Raw genomic sequence first — 18752 nt, 5'->3', positions numbered from 1 at the left:
GATGCACTCCGTGCTCTTTCAGAAGCTGTAATGAGTAAATGAATGCAGTAGGTGTGAGCATTCTGGAGGAGTCTGACTGCGATCAGCACAATAACGGCGTGCAGCTTTACATGAGCTTATGCTGAAAATGTTGACGTTTAAAAGCTTTCCTCTGCAAATAAAACGGCAAATGTTGGCTTGTTGCTATGGCAACTTTCATGCTTTAAATTCCCGTCTTCCTCGGCTGCCTTACATTAGCGAAGACACGCCGTGCCGCCCAACTTAGATGTGCAGTTAGAATGTGGGCAGACCCACGCAAGAGCTAAAATAACACAATCAATTACAGATCTCTGTAGAGAAGACGCCGTCGGCTGGAGGGGTAAATGCTCCCCCTTCCTCGGCGGATGAGAGCGCTTGTCTTCTCAGATGTTCTGCTTTAACAGACCTGTGACTTCCACCGGTGGGAAATTATTACCAGCCAGCATGAATCACACTAATATAGAGCGCTTATGCAACATCTGAGTCAAACCTCAAATTTCGGTGCGTCCCAAGACCGTATCGAGAAACATGTTTTCAAGTGGATTGCCACACAAATCCCGTGTGTTTTTCTTGCGCGAGGCGAGATTAGTCTTCACCTCCCACTGAAACATGACGTCGGCTTACAGAACACTTTCATTCTGCTGTGCTTTTTATTTCGTTGACTTAAAATAACTCCTGCAGTTCACTGTACAGACCATTTTGTCTGTTTGCTTTCAGCCACTGTTAGTTTAGTATATACTGTTAGATTTTGTTCATATTTTGAATTTAATTTTATTTAGTTCATTTTTTTTAGTCATATCATGTTTGTGTTTTTGTCATTCTGTTGGTCTGTCTAGTTTTTGTATTCCTTTTTATTTATTAGTTTTTGTTTAATTTTAATTATGTATTTCAAGTTGAGCTAAATATTTGTACTTTTTAAAAATATATATATTTTTAAGAAATATTTTATTTTATATATTTATATTTTATTTAAGCAACCGCTAAGTTTTTATTTTATTTTTTTATTATTGACTTTTATGGTTTTTATTCTGTCATATGATATCAAAATTGGACTTATGGCTTTTATTTTGTCTGTTTGCTCTGAACCACTGTTATTTTACTATATACTGTTAGCTTTTGTTAATATTTTGAATTTTATTTTATTTCATTATTATTTTATTTTAGTTCATTTTTTAAAATATTTAAAGAAATATTTTTAAGAAAATTTTTATTTTTTAAAAAATATATGTTGATTTTCAAGAAATATTTTATTGTATATTTTTATATTTTATTTCAGCTATCATTTATTGTATCTCAAGTAACTTTTTTTATTATTATTATTTTTATTATTGACTTTTATGGGTTTTATTTTGCCATATGATAAAAAAAAAAGATTTATGGCTTTTTTTCTGTTTTGTCATTTTATTAGCTTAGTTATTTTATTATTTCTTATTTATTAGTTTTTGTTTCATTAGAGTTTTTTTAGTACTTCAAGCTAAACTAAATGAAAATGAGAAATATTTTATTTTATATATTTATATTTTATTTCAGTGACCACTTATTTTATCTCAAGTAACGAATTTTTTCTATTGTTTTATTATTGATTTTTATGGGATTTATTTTGCCACATGATATCAAAATTGGACTTTAATAGGTTGTTTCTGTCTGTTTGCTCTGAGCCACTGTTATTTTAGTATATACCATTAGCTGTTGTTAATATTTTGAAATTTATTTTATTTTTTAAGTCATTTTGTTATGTGTTTTTGTCTTTTTTTTTTTAGTCTATTTAGTTTTTATACATTTTTAATCATTCATTTTTTGTTTAATTTTAGCTGTTTCAGTTTTTCAAGTTGAGCTGAATGAAAATATTTTCAAGAACATTTTTATTTTAAAGAAAACTTCTATTTTTAAGAAATTATTTTACTTCTAAGAAATATTTATTTGATATATTTATATTTTATTTCAGCTACCGTTTAATTAATCTTATGTAATTAAATTTTTAAAATTGTTTTATTATTGACTTGGTTTTTTTCTGTCTGTTTGCTCTGAGCCACTGTTATTTTAGTATATACTATTAGCTTTTATTAATATTTTGAATTTTATTTTATTTTTAGTTCATGTTTTACTCATATAGTTGGTTTTGTCATTTTATTAGTCTATATAGTTTTTATTTATTTATTTATTTATTTATTTATTTATTTATTTATTTTTAGTTTTTTTGTATTTTAAGTTGACTTAAATGAAAATTAGGAATATTTTGATATATCTAAGCCACTGTTATTTTAGTTTACACTATTTTTTATTTTATTTTTAATTATCTTTAGTAATTTTGCTGTGTGTTTTGTCTTTTTGTTAGTCTGTAAAATGTATATTACTTTTTATTTACTTGTTTTGTTTTATTTTGAATTTTATTTCACTTAATGTTTATTTTATTTCTTGTAACAAAAATGTATTTTATTTTATTATTTTTTTTTTTTATTTAAGGACTCAACTTTATAAACAGAAAATACATCTGTGCATGAAAGAATATCATGATCTTTTCATAGGACCTTAATGCATATTGTGTATATGTTCTCTATAGCCATTTTCATTATTATTTCTTTATTGTATTCATACTTAAAAATGTCTATTTTCCCCACTCAGGATTCTTCTACGGTGACTCCAGTGACATTACGCGTCGATCCGCAGGGATACTTCCTGTACTGGACAGATCAGAATAAGGTAATATTAATATTCTGCAGTCTGATTAAAGCTTTTGATTAGTATGTATGTATTTATTTATTGTTTTTCCACAAGTGCATCCCAGTTTTGTGTGCAGTATTTGCTAATCTGGTTGTCTTTGGCAGTGTTATATTAGTATCATTCATATACTATTTTAGTATTTATTAATATTTAGTATGTTTTTATTTTATTTTAATTTTATTTTATTTAATTGTTTTTGTTGTTTTGAATAAATGTCTTTTTAATTTTTACAGTTTTTTATTTAATTTTTTTTTTCATTTAGTAATTTAAATGAAAATTAGAAATTTTGCCTTTGCAACTAATTGAAATAAAACTCTATGTTTTTAAATTTTCAATTTATTTAATTTATTTGAATTAACATTAAATGAAGTTTTTATTTATATATTTTCCATTTTAATTTGAATTTTAGTTGAAGTTTTAGTAATTTTGTAGCGTTTTTGTTGCTTTGATAACGTCTATTTAGTTTTTACTCATTTTTAGTTCATTTTTTAATTTTTGATTTTTCTTTATTTAGAACTATATTTATAACCAGAACAACAATTTACAAATAATGTGCTCACCCCCTTGTCATCCAAGATGTTCATATCTTTCTATCTTCAGTTGTAAAGAAATTATGGTTTTTGAGGAAACATTTCAGGATTTTTCTCCATATAATGGACTTCATTGGTGCCCCGATTTTGAACTTCCAAAATGTAGTTTAAATGCGGCTTCAAAGGCTCTAAACGATCCGAGGAAGAAGGGTCTTATCTAGCGAAACGATCGGTCATTGTTTTCGGAAAAAAAAAAATTGTATACTTTTTAAGCACAAAAGCTCATGTAGCACAGGCTCTGGGATGCGCGTTCATGGCGCTACGAATTAGTAATGGGTCGTTCTTGAACGATTCTTTCATTTTGAATGAATCTTTAATGTGACTCGGGTAGAACGAGTCGTCTCGGGGGAGTGATTCGTTCAGTCGCGCATGAGCAACATCCTATTAGGTTCTGTACTGGAATTAGTTCACCTGTTTCGAGTCTTCAGGTTTTTGAAGTCGTTCGTTCATCTTGTGGGGCTGTCATGTGATGAACGGACGACTCAAAACCCGAAAACTTGTCAGATAAGAGGTGAGGTGAGCTAATAGACTAAAGATCCAGGTCAACAATGAATGAATCTTTTCTGTTTCTTATAGCATTATAGTTTTGTCTTGTTTGTAGTGTGATCAACGTTTGTGTAAGCAGTAGATGTGTTAGGGAAGTAACACGTAACATTTTAATTATATTTTGATAAAATGAACGAAATGACTCGAAAAAAGATTCGTTTATTTTGCTGAACGAGACTCAAAGGTCTAAGTCGGTAAAATGATCCGAACTTCCCATCACTATTACGAATCACGTCTAAGTTCATCGTCTGTGTACCGAGTATGGCCAAAAACTCCATCTTATTTTCTCCTACAACTTCAGAATTGTCCGACATCGTTGTAGCTTTTTGTTTGTAAACAGTGTTTGACTTACTTGCTCTTTCTTAGTCTTTGCGCGTTTGCTTTGTAAACACTGGGTCTGTAATTCCGCCTATGTTCGGCATGAACTTTCGACGTGATTCAATAGTCTGTGAACGCGCATCCCAGAGCCTGTGCTACATGAGAAAGTATACAAATTCATATTTTCCGAAAAAAATGACAGATCATTTCGCTAGATAAGACCCTTCTTCCTCAGCTGGGATCATTTCGAGCCTTTGACGCTGCATTTAAACTACATTTTGGAAGTTCAAAATCGGGGCACCAATGAAGTCCATTATATGGAGAAAAATCCTGAAATGTTTTCCCCAAATCCATAATTTCTTCACGACTGAAGACAGAAAGACATGAACATCTTGGATGACAAGGGGGTGAATACATTATTTGTGAACTGTTGTTCTGGAAGTGGACTTCTCCTTTAAGCTAAATTACTAAATTTATTTTAATTAACAAAAAGGTTATTTTGTGTTTTTAGTTTTAGTTGACGATAATGCTGGTCATGGGGTTTGCCTGAGGTTGAACCTAACCTGCCAATGACATTAAAAGTATTTTAAGATTAAAAATAACACACTTCACCCTTAAAGGGGTCATCGGATGTTAAGTTCACTTTTACATGTTCTTTGAACATTAATGTGTGTTGGCAGTGTATGTACAAATCTTCCCTATAATGATAAAAATCCATGCAGTGGTTTTTAATTAATCTGTAAAAATAATATTCCTTTTTTCAAATCGAGCTGTTCTCAGATGCCTGTCGTTGTGGCGTCACACCCACAGAGGCCACTCCCACGATAGTTGATTGACATGAGCGTCTTACCTCAGACTCGCCCTAAATCAGCTGTAACCTCCATTGTTTCGATGCCAGAGCAGGGATGTAAATTAGACAAGAATATCTCTGATTGAGCGATTGAGGTGTTGTGTTGCTGGATGTAATAATGAACATAGTGGTCGTCATTTCAGGTCGCCCTGAAGATGCAGTAATTACGTTTGTTTGTGAAGGGAATGCGCCTCCCGATCTACATATAGCCGTCTATGTTCACGCAAATCATTCATAATCCAGTTTCACCTACAGCAGAAGTGAGTATAAGGGTTTTTTCATGAATCTTTGTGATCGCCTTTTCTTATAACGTGGTAGTTAGGAAGTTTAGTGGCTAAACGCGGCTAAAGTAAACAGGCTCATCACTCCACAGAGAGAAGAGAGGGGCGGGGCGAGCAGAGCTCATTAACATTTAAAGCAGCCTCAACCAGAATGAGATGATTTTTGCAGAGCTGATTTTGGCAAGGTAAAAAGGGTGTTGTTTTACACAACCATTGAGAATTTTTAACCAAAGTATATAATGGACTTCAAGCCCCTTTAAGCTTAAATATCCTGAGCATTAAAGGGGTCATCGGATGCCCATTTTCCACAAGTTGATATGATTCTTTAGGGTCTTAATGAAAAATCTATAATATACTTTGGTTAAAAATTCTCAATGGTTGTGTTGTTGTGGTTGGGTGAGCTCTGCTCGCCCCGCCCCTCTCTTCTCTCTGTGGAGAGACAAGCCTGTTTACTTTATCCACATTTAGCTGCTAAACTTGCTAACTAGCACTTTATTAGGAAAGACGATCGCAAAGATTCATAAAAAAAACCCTTATACTCACTTCTGCTGTAAGTGAAGCTGAATCACGAATGATTTGCGCGAACATAGACGGATATATGTAGATCGGGAGGTGCGTTCCCTTCATAAACAAACGTAATTACCGCATCTTCAGAGGCTCAGATGTCGGGAGTAAATAACGACCACTATGTTCATTATTACATCCAGCAACACAACACCTCAATCGCTCAATTCTTGTCTAACTTACAGGGGTTGGACAATGAAACTGAAACACTGGCCAATATAGTGTTGGAGGTTTCATGGCTATATTTATGCAGCCTGGTGGCCAGTCTTTACTGATCGCACATTCCACCAATAAGAGCAGAGTGTGAAGGTTGACTATGTGCACCCAATAGCTCAAACATTGTACCCTGAAGGTGGTGCCGTGTATTAGGATGATAATGCACCAATACACACAGCAAGACTGGTGACAAGAGTGATTTGATGAACATGAAAGTAAAGTTAAACATCTCCCATGGCCTGCACAGTCACCACATCTGAATATTATTGAGCCACTTTGGGGTGTTTTAGAGGAGCGAGTCAGGAAATGTTTTCATACACCAACATCACATAGTGACCTGGCCACTGTTCTGCGAAAGGAATGGCTCAAAATCCTTCTGGCTACTGTGCAGGACTTGTATTTGTCATTCCCAAGATGAAATAATGCTGTATTGGCTGCAAAAGGAGGCCAAACACCATACTAATTGTGGTCTAAACCCAGGTGTTTCAGTTTCACTGTCCAACCCCTGTACATCCCTGCTCCGGCATCAAAACATGGAGGTTGGACTGTTACAACTGATCTGAGGTGAGACGCTCATGTCAATCAACTATCGTGGGAGCGGCCTCTGTGGGTGTGACCCCACAACGACAGGCATCTGAGAACAGCTCGATTTGAAAAAGTGGATATTATTTTTTACAGCAACACTGCATGGATTTTTATCATTATAGGGTAGATTTGTACATACACTGCCAGCACACATTAATGTTCAAACAACATGTAAAAGTGAACTTAGCATCCGATGACCCCTTTAAGCTTAAATATCCTGAGCATTAAGAGGAGACATTATAAATATACATCTCGTCAGAAGCAAACAGCTGATTTGATCTAGTGTGGTGTCACTTTCCAAAGTCTGTCCGGAGGGAATGAGGTTGAGTCTTTTGTCCAGATGGAGCACCGACAGCCAAATGCTCACATCGCCTCAGAGTCTGGCTCGTAGAGATGTCCCACTTTAAATGAGGGATTTTCATCCAACTATAGATGATTTTTCATTTTAACTGTTCCAGAGTCTGTCCTTTATTTTCTGTGTTTGCATTAATATTCCAAACATGAAAATAATGTTGTACTCTTTATTCAGTGCTGATCTTGATTGATGTACCTAAAGCTGCTGATCTGATGAACAGCATCTAATAGATTGTGCTCAATAGTAATTGTGTTGAAATGATATAATGGAGTTTGTTGTGGGTGAAGAGCAGAACAGGATGTCACGTTGTATTAAAAGCACGCAGAACTGCCGTACGGATGCCAAATGATGATTACTCAAGAATCACAAGCACGTTTGGTAGATAACATCGCTTCATTCTGCCTCTGAAAGCGGGGGGAAGCACAATCGTATCTTATAATGGCTTTAAATGCTGATAAAAGCAGAAAATGAACTGCTCACCTGCCATGACATTGATTTTGAGTGAAAGAATGTGGAAAAATACTTTGCACTTTTATGCAATTTTTCATTAATTCCCTTTGTTTGATAAGCCTCAAATGTCTTTTGTATTTTTAGACAGTTATACGTGAAATCAAACTGACGCTATTCACTTTCAAGATGCATGTTCTGGGTCTCCAATGTTATTTCAAGAATCTTTTTTTCATATTTTTCAAGATCTAAACTGAAAAAAGGTGTAGGATTCACACTGAATCATTTTTAACTCAAAAACTGCACAATCAAAAATAAATCAAAAAGAAATTGCAAGTAACACGTTAAATTAAACAATGAAACAATGAAAAATTATTTTCTTTCAATGAAATAGTATTATTTAGTACCGCTGAGATAATATGATAGTTTTTATTAATATTTTAAAACAGTTTTTATTTTATATATTTTCCTTGTCATTTTAATTTGAGTTAAAGTTTTAATCATTTTACTTTTTTGATTATATAATTTTTAAAATTCATTTTATTTCAGTTTTAGTTGTTTTAGTACATCAAGTTAAACTAAATTAAAATTAGGTGATTTTTTTTTTTTTTTTTTTTAATTTCAGTCCAGGTTGACTTTATTTCAAGTATTTCAAGTCTTTCTGTCTTTTTTTCTAATGTATTTATTTATTTACTTATCTAAATTAGTTGTTTTATTTGTTTATTTTTCTGATTTATTTATTATTTTTCTAATTTATTTGTTCATTTATTTTAATTTGATTTAAGCTCAGATGTGACCTATGCATGCTTTTGTTCATCTTCACATCTCTGAATATCAAAAATACTTTTTTTTTATGCCAATATAGTTTTACAAATTATTTTTTTATTTCAGTTTTAGTTTTAGTTATTTTAGTACATCAAGTTAAACTAGATTAAAATACTTTTATAGATTTAAAAATCTTTTGTTTTGTTTTTTTTATGTTGATATAGTTTTTCAGACAAATTTTTATTTCAGTTTTAGTTTTAGTTATTTCAGTATGTCAAGTTAAACTAGATTAAAATAAATTTCAGTCCAATTTTAGGTATTTTAAATCTTTCTGTAATTTTTCCTAATTTATTATTTTTTTAAGCTATTTTTTTTCTAATTAATTAATTAATTTATTTTTCTGATTTAGTTATTCTTTTTTTTTCTAATTAATTTATTAATTTATTTTAAATTTATTTAAGGTAAAATGTGACGTGAACATGTTTTTATTCATCTTTACATCTCTGAAAGTCATTGAGATACTATTATATATTTTATTTTTAATCAGTTTATATTTTTATATTATATTTTTATGTCGATATAGTGTTTCAAATTCATTTTTATTTCAGTTTTAGCTTTAGTTATTTTAGTACATAAAGTTAAACTAGATTAAAATAAGAAATTTCAGTCCAAGCTGACTTTATTTCAGGTATTTTACATCTTATTGACTACTGTAATTTTGCCTATTTTTTTTTTATAGTTATTTTTTTTCTAATGAATACATTTATTTATTTTTCTGATTTTTTTTTTTAATTCTTTCTTTCACTGAGATACTATTATATATTTTATTTTTAATCAGTTCATATTTTTATTTGCCATTTTAATTTTAGCTAAAGTTGTAATAATCTTGTAGTGTTTATATATAGTTATCATTTTTTATGTCGATATAGTGTTTCAAATTAATTTTTATTTCAGTTTTAGCTTTAATAATTTTAGTATTATATATAAAGTATTTTATATATTTTTTACATTTATTTTTTATGTTGATATAGTGTTTTAAATTAATTTTTAAAATTTTCTTTTTTTAAACTAATTCATTAATTTCTTTATTTTTCTGTTTTTTATTTATTTATTATTTTTCTAATTCATTTATTCATGTATTTTCATTTTATGTAAAGGTAAAATGTGGCCTGAACATGGTTTTGCTCATCTTTTTATTTTAGTTAAAGTTTTAATAATCTAGTAGTGTGTGTGTGTGTGTATATATATATATATATATATATATGTTGATATAGTTTTTCAAATTAATTTTTCTTTCTGTTTTAATTATTTCAGCACATCAAATTAAACTAGATTAAAATGAGAAATTTTTTAGTACAAGTTGATTTTATTTCAAGTATTTTAAGTCTTTTCGTCTGTCTACTGTAATTTTTCAAATTTATTTATTTGTCTAATTTATTTTTGTATTTATTTATTTATTTTTCTGTTTTTTTTTACTTTTCTAAATTATTTATTTTTCAAATTTTATTTTTTTTTTTTTTTTTTCAAGGTAAAATGTGACCTGGACATGTTTTTGTTCATCTTCACGTCCGTGAGAGTGAACTCAACAGGAAGTGAGGTCATACGAGTTGAGTGTGGATTTGGCAGCATGTACCAGCCTCTGCTCTGCTCTTGCCCTTTTATATAAGAGAATCAATTATGATTCAGTCGAGTACAAGTGTACTCCAGCAAAACTTTAGCATGTCATTTCTCATGTCATTTCATGAACGCAGCAGTGAGTAACATCACAATAATATTCATGCGAGTGACTCAATCTTCAGATGCCAGATGGTATTGAATAAAACGTTGCTAATTGTGACGGACTCTGGATCCGGATCACAGGACGCCCAAATTACATTTGACTATTTGATTCAGTGTCTGCGCACATAGATATTGATATTGGCTGAAACAAAAGCATTTCCAGGTCACATTTCCCTCAAAATATAATGAAAAATTTACATGGTCTACCAGTCAAAAGTTTTTGATTTTTAATGTTTTTTAAGTCTCTTCTGCTCACCAAGCCTGCATTTTACTTGATCCAAAGTACAGCAAAAACAGTAAATTGTTCAAATATTTTTTAATATTTAAAATTACTGTTTTCTATTTGAATATATTGTAAAATACAATTTGTTTCTTTGATTTCAAAGCTGAATTTTTTGCATCATTATTCCAGTCACATGATCATTCTAATATTCTTATTTGCTTCTCAAAAAACATTCATTATTATTATTATTATTATTATTATGGAGTAATGATGCTAAAAATTCAGCTTTGAAATCACAGGAATAAATTACATTTTTAAATGTAACAGCAATTTTAAACAGTAAAAATATTTCAAATTTTACTGTTTTTGCTGTACTTTGGATCAAATAAACGCAGGCTTGGTGAGCAGAAGAGACTTCTTTTAAAAACATTAAAAATCTTACTGTTCAAAAACCTTTGACTGATAGTGTATATGCACTTATAGTAATAAAAATTTGCTTAATTATTACGATGAAATAAAATGTTAATGGTCCTAAAATTGGAAATGGTCTTTATTTTAGTAGGTATTTTTAGGATTTTATTTATTTACTTATTTAATTTTTTTTAAATGTTATGTTCAATTTCATTATAATTTTTCTATTATTATTGTTTGGTAATTAGTATTTATATATACTTATTATCAATATAATATCAAAAGTATATATATATATATATATATATGGGTCAAAGAAGTTAAGATGTCCACATCAAAAGAAATTAACAAAAGTGATTTTATGTCTGTAGTAAGCACATTAAATGTAAGTAAAGTGTCTACTTTTAAGGTTTCAAATACGTTTTGGAGCATAAGATGTCAATATTTGATTGAAATAATTTTACATTGTCATTCAGTGTTACAATATTTATGTAAAAATTCAAACAACATGCTTATTCTGACTTGTACATATTAAAATATATAAAAAATAAGGGAGCATATTAAATTTTATTGTGTTTTAAATGAGTACAAAATTCTTACTGACAAATCGGCAAAACCTTGGATACTGGCAAATGTAAAAAAAATGTAGAATTACAACAGTAATTAATCTTTTAATAGGTCATAAATTGATTTTTGTTATAAATATGCCTGACATTGTTACACTGAATGACATTTTAGTGGGTGCCTTCTGTAAATTAGGGAAAAATGTAGAATATTTATATTTTCCTCAGAAAAACAAAAATGCAATTAAATTAAACAAAACTTTAAAAAAAAATTGTTTTTTTTTTTTTTTTTTTTTTTTTTTTTTTTTTTTTGGAAAAACAACAACAATTTAAAGCAGCATTACACTTATTGTTTTTATGCTTAAACCCTTTTTTGTCTTTGACCCATCTACACTATCAGTCAAAAGTTTTAGTTTTTAAGATTTTTAATGTTTTTTTTAAGAAGTCTCTGCTTTTATTTGATCCAAAGTACAGCAAAAACAGTAAAATCTGAAATAATTTTACTATTTAAAATTACTGTTTTCTATTTGAATCTATTTTAAAATGTCATTTATAAATATAAATGATATAAATATATTACAAATATATTCAAATAGAAAACAGCAATTTTAAATTGTAAAAATATTTAAAAATTTTACTGTTTTTGCTGTACTTTGGATCAAATAAATGCAATGTTAATGGTCCTAAAATGGGCTTTGTTTTTTAAGGCGAAATATAACCTTATTTATTTTATTTTATTTTATTTTATTTTATTTTATTTTATTCTATTTTATTTATTTTTTTAAATTTATTTTATTGTATTTTTATTTCAATATTATTATTTTTCACAACCTTATTTTATTATTATATTTTTAATCATTTTATTTTTATATGTACTTATTATTAATATATCAAAATTATATGTATATATATATTTTTCATCCCATAAAGAAAAATAAATTATATTTTGTATTAAAAATGAATTATATAATAATAATAATAATAATAATATATTAAATATCACACAATATAATGCAATGCAATTGCATCATATATTATTATTATTATTGTTATTATTACATAATTTATTTTTAATACAAAACAATTTCTTGCTTTTTCTTTTTAGGATGAAATATGTCTTGGACTCATTCTGGATAGGTTTTGAGACATTTTGTTTTAAAGAAGATAACAGTCAATCAATGAAGGCAATGAGAGCAAACTCGACAGTTTTTCCCGTCCATAAAATACACAGAGAATTCCAGCGCAGACGCCTCTGGCCAGTAGTAATATAATAGCATCCTGTATTGTTATGTAAACCGAGCGTGTATTTGAATCAATACATGCGTTTCTATATTTAGCATCACTGCAGGCCATATTGTCGCCAGCGAGAGTCGAGCAAATCATGACAGTCACTTACAAGCGGCTCCATTATTGAATATTGTAGCACGCTTGTGAGTTTTCTGTGGATGGAGAGTCAATAGAGTGCGGTTTGCTCTGCTGAACTAACAGATATTTGATCATGTAGTCTCAATGGATTTTTGGCGCGCGCAGAAGCAGGAGTCTGAGCGACGTCTTCAGCAAGCTGATTTCAAGGGTGCCTGGTGCCTGTCTTCAGATTGCTTTAGCCCAACTCCCCGTCATAGACCACCTCCATCCCCTGTTGCCATGGCGCTGGTGAAGCTCCCGCCACCGTAACGCGGATTTTCATAGATGAACCGGCTGACTGAGAGATGCTTTCATTATTCAGACAGCCTTGGCACGCACTTGCAATTATCATAAATATTATATAGTCATATAATAGGGAAACTGCATCGAAAAATAGCAACTGCGTTGCATGGCATTGTAGTTGCACACATGCATTCACGTGTTCAGAAGATGCACTAATTTGCATTGAATGAGTTTGGTTTCTCGTCAATGTCATTTCTGCATGCTTTGAGTTGGGAATGACCCCGTGGCCTAGTGAATATTAAAGGAGACGTGTTTCCTGTCCTGTGTTAGTGTTTTAGGTCAAAGCTCTGAACAAATGACATCCTGGTTGTCTTTATATAATCTCCTGGAGTCTGCTGTCCTCCCGTGTTCACAGAAGTGTGTCACGCACACAAAAGTGTGTCAGCGAGGGCTGGGGATTGCTGCCCATCCGAAATGTCTTGAAGTATAATGTAGAAATAACAAAAGTTGAGTTTGAGTGGAAGACATTGATTCAAGGGCGTAGAATTTGATATATCCAGCCTACTAAATTGTTCCTAGTAATTTCAGCTGCAAATGAAAGAGGTCATACCATTAATAATACCTGAGAAGTTAAAGATATATGCTAGAAAACCTCACGATTTCAAAGATGCACATTTAATACGTGGGCAGAGTGTTTAAAACATGTTGTTTTGTTGTTTTATGTTCATCTGCTTCTCCCATTTGCTTATTTTACATTGACTACCACTCTATATAGACTAATACAATCAGATACAATAATAATTTCTCACATATTTACTACAATATACAGTGATAAATTGAACATTCACTTCAGTGGTATGAGATTTTGCTTTCAACTGATTTCCTATTTAATTATCAGCAACTACTGCTATATTTCAAATATAGTGAATTAAGCTACAAACTCGATCATAATGCACAGTGTTTACATCTAACATGTATTTTGAGCTGCAGTGTTTCACTAGTTAGCGGTAAACCGGTTACCTCACCTGAATATGTTTGTAGATTTGTGTTGGATATCTTTGAGGTGGAAATATTGATACTTTTTTTGTAAACATCAAACCTTTTTTTTCGCTTATTTCAGTTAATGTTGTAAAACTAGCGAAATTAGCATTACACTACAGTGTCGTATAGTCTAAACGTGGCTGAAGAGAATAGACAAACCGAATCAATTGAGTGAGTCATTTACGCGGGAAGCGCTCCGATTGATTCAAACTCGTGACTTCATTCAGTTCAAAAACTGATCAAAAGAGACATTTATTTTCGACATCGCTTGTAATGATTTTATTAAAAAAGCACGTATAGTGATGGATGTGCGTCGCACATTATTCACTTTTTCGAAGCGCTCCAATCGGAACTTATCACAAATCATTTGATTCAGATCGGGACTTGGAGCGGGTTCGGGAATCACTTCATCGGAATTTATCGCAAATCATTTGATTCAGATCAGGACTTGGGGTGTGGGTTCGCGAATCATTTTATCGGAACTTATCACGAATCATTTGATTCAGATCGGGACTTGGAGTGCGGGTTCGCGAAACATTTTATCGGAACTTATCGTGAATCATTTGATTCAGATCGGGACCTGGAGTGCAGGTTCGCAAATCATTTCATCGGAACTTATCGTGAATCATTTGATTCAGATCGGGACCTGGAGTGCAGGTTCGCAAATCATTTTATCGGAACTTATCGTGAATCATTTGATTCAGATCAGGACTTGGAGTGCGGGTTCGTGAATCATTTCACGAACTGAATGATTCGCGAACCCACTCTCTAAGTCCTGATCTGAATGATAAGTTCGCACTCCAGGTCCTGATTTGAAATGATGGTTCGGGAATCATTATTCAGATCGGGATTTTGGAGCGCGGATCACGAAAAATTTATTCAGATCGGGATTGTGTGGGATCGTGAATCTCTTGATTCAGATTGGAACTTCCGGATTCCAGATCGCGAATCATTTGATTCTGATCAGGACTGTGTTGGTTCGTGAATCTTTCGATTCAGATCGGGATTTCGGCATGTGGATCGTGAAAAATTTATTCAGATCGGGACTGTGTGGGATCGCGAATCTTTTGATTCAGATCTGAACTTCTGTGAGGGAACTTCCTGATCACAGATCGCAAATCATTTGATTCAGACCAGGACATAGGAGCGAGTTTGCGAATATCATTTGATTTAGATTGGGACTTCGGTGTGGGTTCGCGAATCTTTTGATGAATGATGGTTCAGGAATCATTATTCAGATCAGGATTGCGAAAAATTTATTCAGATTGGGACTGTGTGGAATCTTTTGATTCAGATCTGAACTTCTGTGAGGGTTTGTGAATCTTTTCATTCAGATCGGAACTTCCGGATCACAGATCGCTAATCATTTGATTCAGATCGGGACTGTGTTGGTTTGTGAATCTTTCGATTCAGATCGGGATTTCCGGAGTGTGGATCGCGAATCTTTTGATTCAGATCGGAACTTCTGCATCGCAGATCGCGAATCATTTGATTCAGATCAGGACATAGGTGCGAGTCGCGAATATCAATTGATTTAGATCGGGACTTCGGTGCGGGTTCACAAATCTTTTGATTCAGATCGGAATTTATAATCGCAGATCGAGAACCATTCAGATTGGGTTTGCGAATATTTTGATTCAGATTGGAACTTTCGAATCATTTGATTCAGATCAGGATTTAGGAGCGAGTTCGCAAATCATTTGATTCAGTTCGGGACTTTAGGAGCAAGTTCACGAATCTTTTTTTTTTATTTAACAGTAGAAAACATCAAACCATTAAGGCAGTACAGCTATAAAAAAGACAAAAAAATGAAAATAAAAAACTACGCAAAAACAAATCCCTTAATACTTTAAACATGGTTTAGTGAAAGTGTAGTAACCATGTTTGTATATCCACAGTTTTACTACAAAAAAGTAATATATAAAAATTAATAAATGTACAACTTCAGAGGACACATAGGATAGATTCAGTTTTGACTGCTTCAGGCTGAACACAGCTTTGGATAGCTTCCATGTACTTGTCTACATTAACTTTGAATAAGATAAAATACGTTTAGAGCCAAATTTTTGTTTATGCATGTGAAATTTAGCTAGCAAGAAACACAAATTAATTTAGTTATATTTTCTCTTTTGAGTATTCAAACAACGCAGAGAAAAAAAATCAGTGTCTGACTTACTGTATATTATGATTACATCCATAAGCTCTTTGTGAAATTTGGATGAACTCATTAATCTGTTGTTTGACCTCTTCATATTCAAGCAGAGAACTATAAGTCAGACATGGCTTGGTATGATTTTCAAGGGCGTAGAATTTAGTAGAGACACTATGACATGTCCCCACCAATATCCAGACACTACTAAATTGCCCCAGCAATAATTTTGATCGAACAATTAAATGTCTGTTGTCTGCCGTTATGTCCCCACCAATGCCAAAATCAAACCTACACCCTTGTATTAAACATATGTTACGCCAATAGGTGGCAGCAAGGGACTGTTTTTATTAGTGAGTCAATTCAATCGATTTGTTCAAAACACTGATTCGTTTAAGAGTCAGTGAATCATTAATTCAACCGATTCGTTCAAACACACTGATTCATTCAGAAACGAAAATGGCTGTTTATGAATGAGTCATTGAATCCTTTACTCAATGGATAAGCTGGGTTATCACGAAACAGTAAGTTTCTCAGACACATGTTGTGTTTGTTTGAAAATATTTTTGCTGATGGAACAAAAACAAAGTATCTGGTGATATTTGGCTTAAAATGTAAGTTACTCAATTTTAACTTCTTGTTTATTGAAATGTTGTATAAAAGAAATGTTTGTGATTTCACCTGCTTAAATATGACTCATATTTAAATATTGTAGTTCTGTGTTTTTTGTTGTTATGTATACATCACTTATTTATGAGCTCATTATACAGCATGCACAAAGAAAATAAAGGAATTATACAAATGCGGTTTAGTTTTTAGAGTATGATGTCACATTACAGGACACCATCACAAACTAACTTTCCATGTGTTGCAAATGTTATAAGTAGTTTGTGTAGCATATGAGGACATTCAGGTTTTACCATCATAAAAAAGTTCTATTTTTATCCTCCAATCATTGCTTTGTGTTGCATAAATGCGTCTTTGTTTTGTTTCAGCTCAGTTGTAGTTCAGTCGTGCCAGCAGAATGCCGTCAGCTTTGGTTTCTGCTGCAGCTGTCAGAAAGCATATCTATCAGCGTGTCCATTACACACTGCAGACGCAAATAATGCAGCGCTCTGGCCCTGCATCATTTCCTTACAAGTGTATTTTAAAGAGACTCCTTCAATTGCTTCTGTGATCTAGGTCTGCGCATGTAATTAGTCACTACGTTTTATGTCTGTTTAATTATTTACTCTCGATGTTCCGTCTGTGTTTTCTCTGTCAACATTTCCCGTGCTGTGTTACCTCGTGTGACGTCTGAATGGCTTTTGTGATATTTAACATAATATTGATTCGGTTCAACAGCATGAAATTGTTTTTGTGAGCTGTGGCATAAAATCTGCCCCTCCTTCTTTCAGGAAACAGATCTATTGGACATCACCTACATCAAAGATGCAAGAACAGGGAAATGCACGAAAACACCAAAGGTAAGACTGGTGTATTCAATGCATCCTACTATTAAAAACAAAACGCAAACACATCCGGGCCCAAACAAAAATGCTAGCCAACGCTAGTTCCAACATAATTTAAAGCAAGAAAAGGAAAGTTCACGCACACCATGAATCTCAAATCTAAGTCATGTTAAACAAGGTATCCACGTGATTTTTAACCTTAAGAAGGGGCGCGACTATTTTGTAACGTGAATGTGCGAGACTTCCGGTGTGCTTCCAGATATTATTAGTGGTAGGCCTACCAAACATTATTACGCTGCTTGATATTGCACTGGTGTTATCATATTATTTTGCTGTATTGACCTTTTTGTAAACACAGGATTGTACTGTTTACTACAAGTTCTAAGCATTTACCAAAAGAGTGTTTGCACTTACATCATAATTTGATCAGATACCTGGATGCACAGCCATATTGGCAATACTCGGATGTAAACAACAGCACGGTTAATGTACTAATGTACTATGTACTACGTTGTTCTGCTAATTTATGTTGTCTAAATGGAAAAAAAAAACATGTAAAGGCTGCTAAATCATATGGAGAAGGACTTTTAATAGTGTAAAAGAGTACACTATAAAGAGTGGAAGTTAATAGGTGGTAAAGATACGTACAAGCAGTGTTAATTAAGATATTAGCCTAGTATTTCACCTACTTGACTGGAAATGATAAGAAGAAGCACGAATGTTGTCAAGATTCTTGCCCTGGAAATCCTGGTTTAGTTTGGCCAACCACAAACGCTTTTTGTTCCTCATACAGTTTTTTGCACTTTTCTCTTTAATTTGTTATAACTTTTGGCAGTCTATAGTACTCCAAATGTTTTTACTGGTCAGAGCAATTAGAACAGCCCAAAACATGACAATAATTGACCGTTTTCAGCAGCAATAATCAGCAAAATTTGCGAGTTTTGTTGCATTTGCATTTTGACGTTCTGGCAAGGTTCTACCAAAGTTATAAGCTCTTTCAGTATCATTAATAGAATGTTTGTTCGAAGTTGATGTTCTCAAAATGTTAGCACAAAACATTATTTATTCATTGCTCATGGAATGTTGTTTTGAAACATTTTAGGCTACGTTTACACTACTGTGTTTTCGTTTTTAAACACATAACTTATGGTGTGGTTTTGCGTGCCGTTTACACTGCTCCAGCATTTTCGACCCTTGAAAACATACATTTCCACGAAATATGCGATATTTTA

The 18752-nt window shown here is 32.0% G+C and overlaps 1 protein-coding gene across 1 annotated transcript in view; it reads left to right on the top strand.

The window, feature by feature from the left end:
* LOC127179467 (1-phosphatidylinositol 4,5-bisphosphate phosphodiesterase beta-1) overlaps positions 1-18752 on the top strand; it is a 105229-nt gene that overhangs the window by 9838 nt on the left and 76639 nt on the right. The window contains exons 2-3 of the mRNA XM_051133000.1: positions 2641-2718; positions 17467-17535. Of these exons, the coding sequence (XP_050988957.1) occupies positions 2641-2718; positions 17467-17535 (147 nt within the window). The remainder of the gene's footprint in view (positions 1-2640; positions 2719-17466; positions 17536-18752) is intronic.

The sequence above is a fragment of the Labeo rohita genome, chromosome 17, assembly GCF_022985175.1.
Source record: "Labeo rohita strain BAU-BD-2019 chromosome 17, IGBB_LRoh.1.0, whole genome shotgun sequence".
NCBI classification, from domain to species: domain Eukaryota; kingdom Metazoa; phylum Chordata; class Actinopteri; order Cypriniformes; family Cyprinidae; genus Labeo; species Labeo rohita.
The sequence above is the reverse complement of the archived record's forward strand: the minus strand, read 5'-3'. Positions and strand labels throughout refer to the sequence as shown.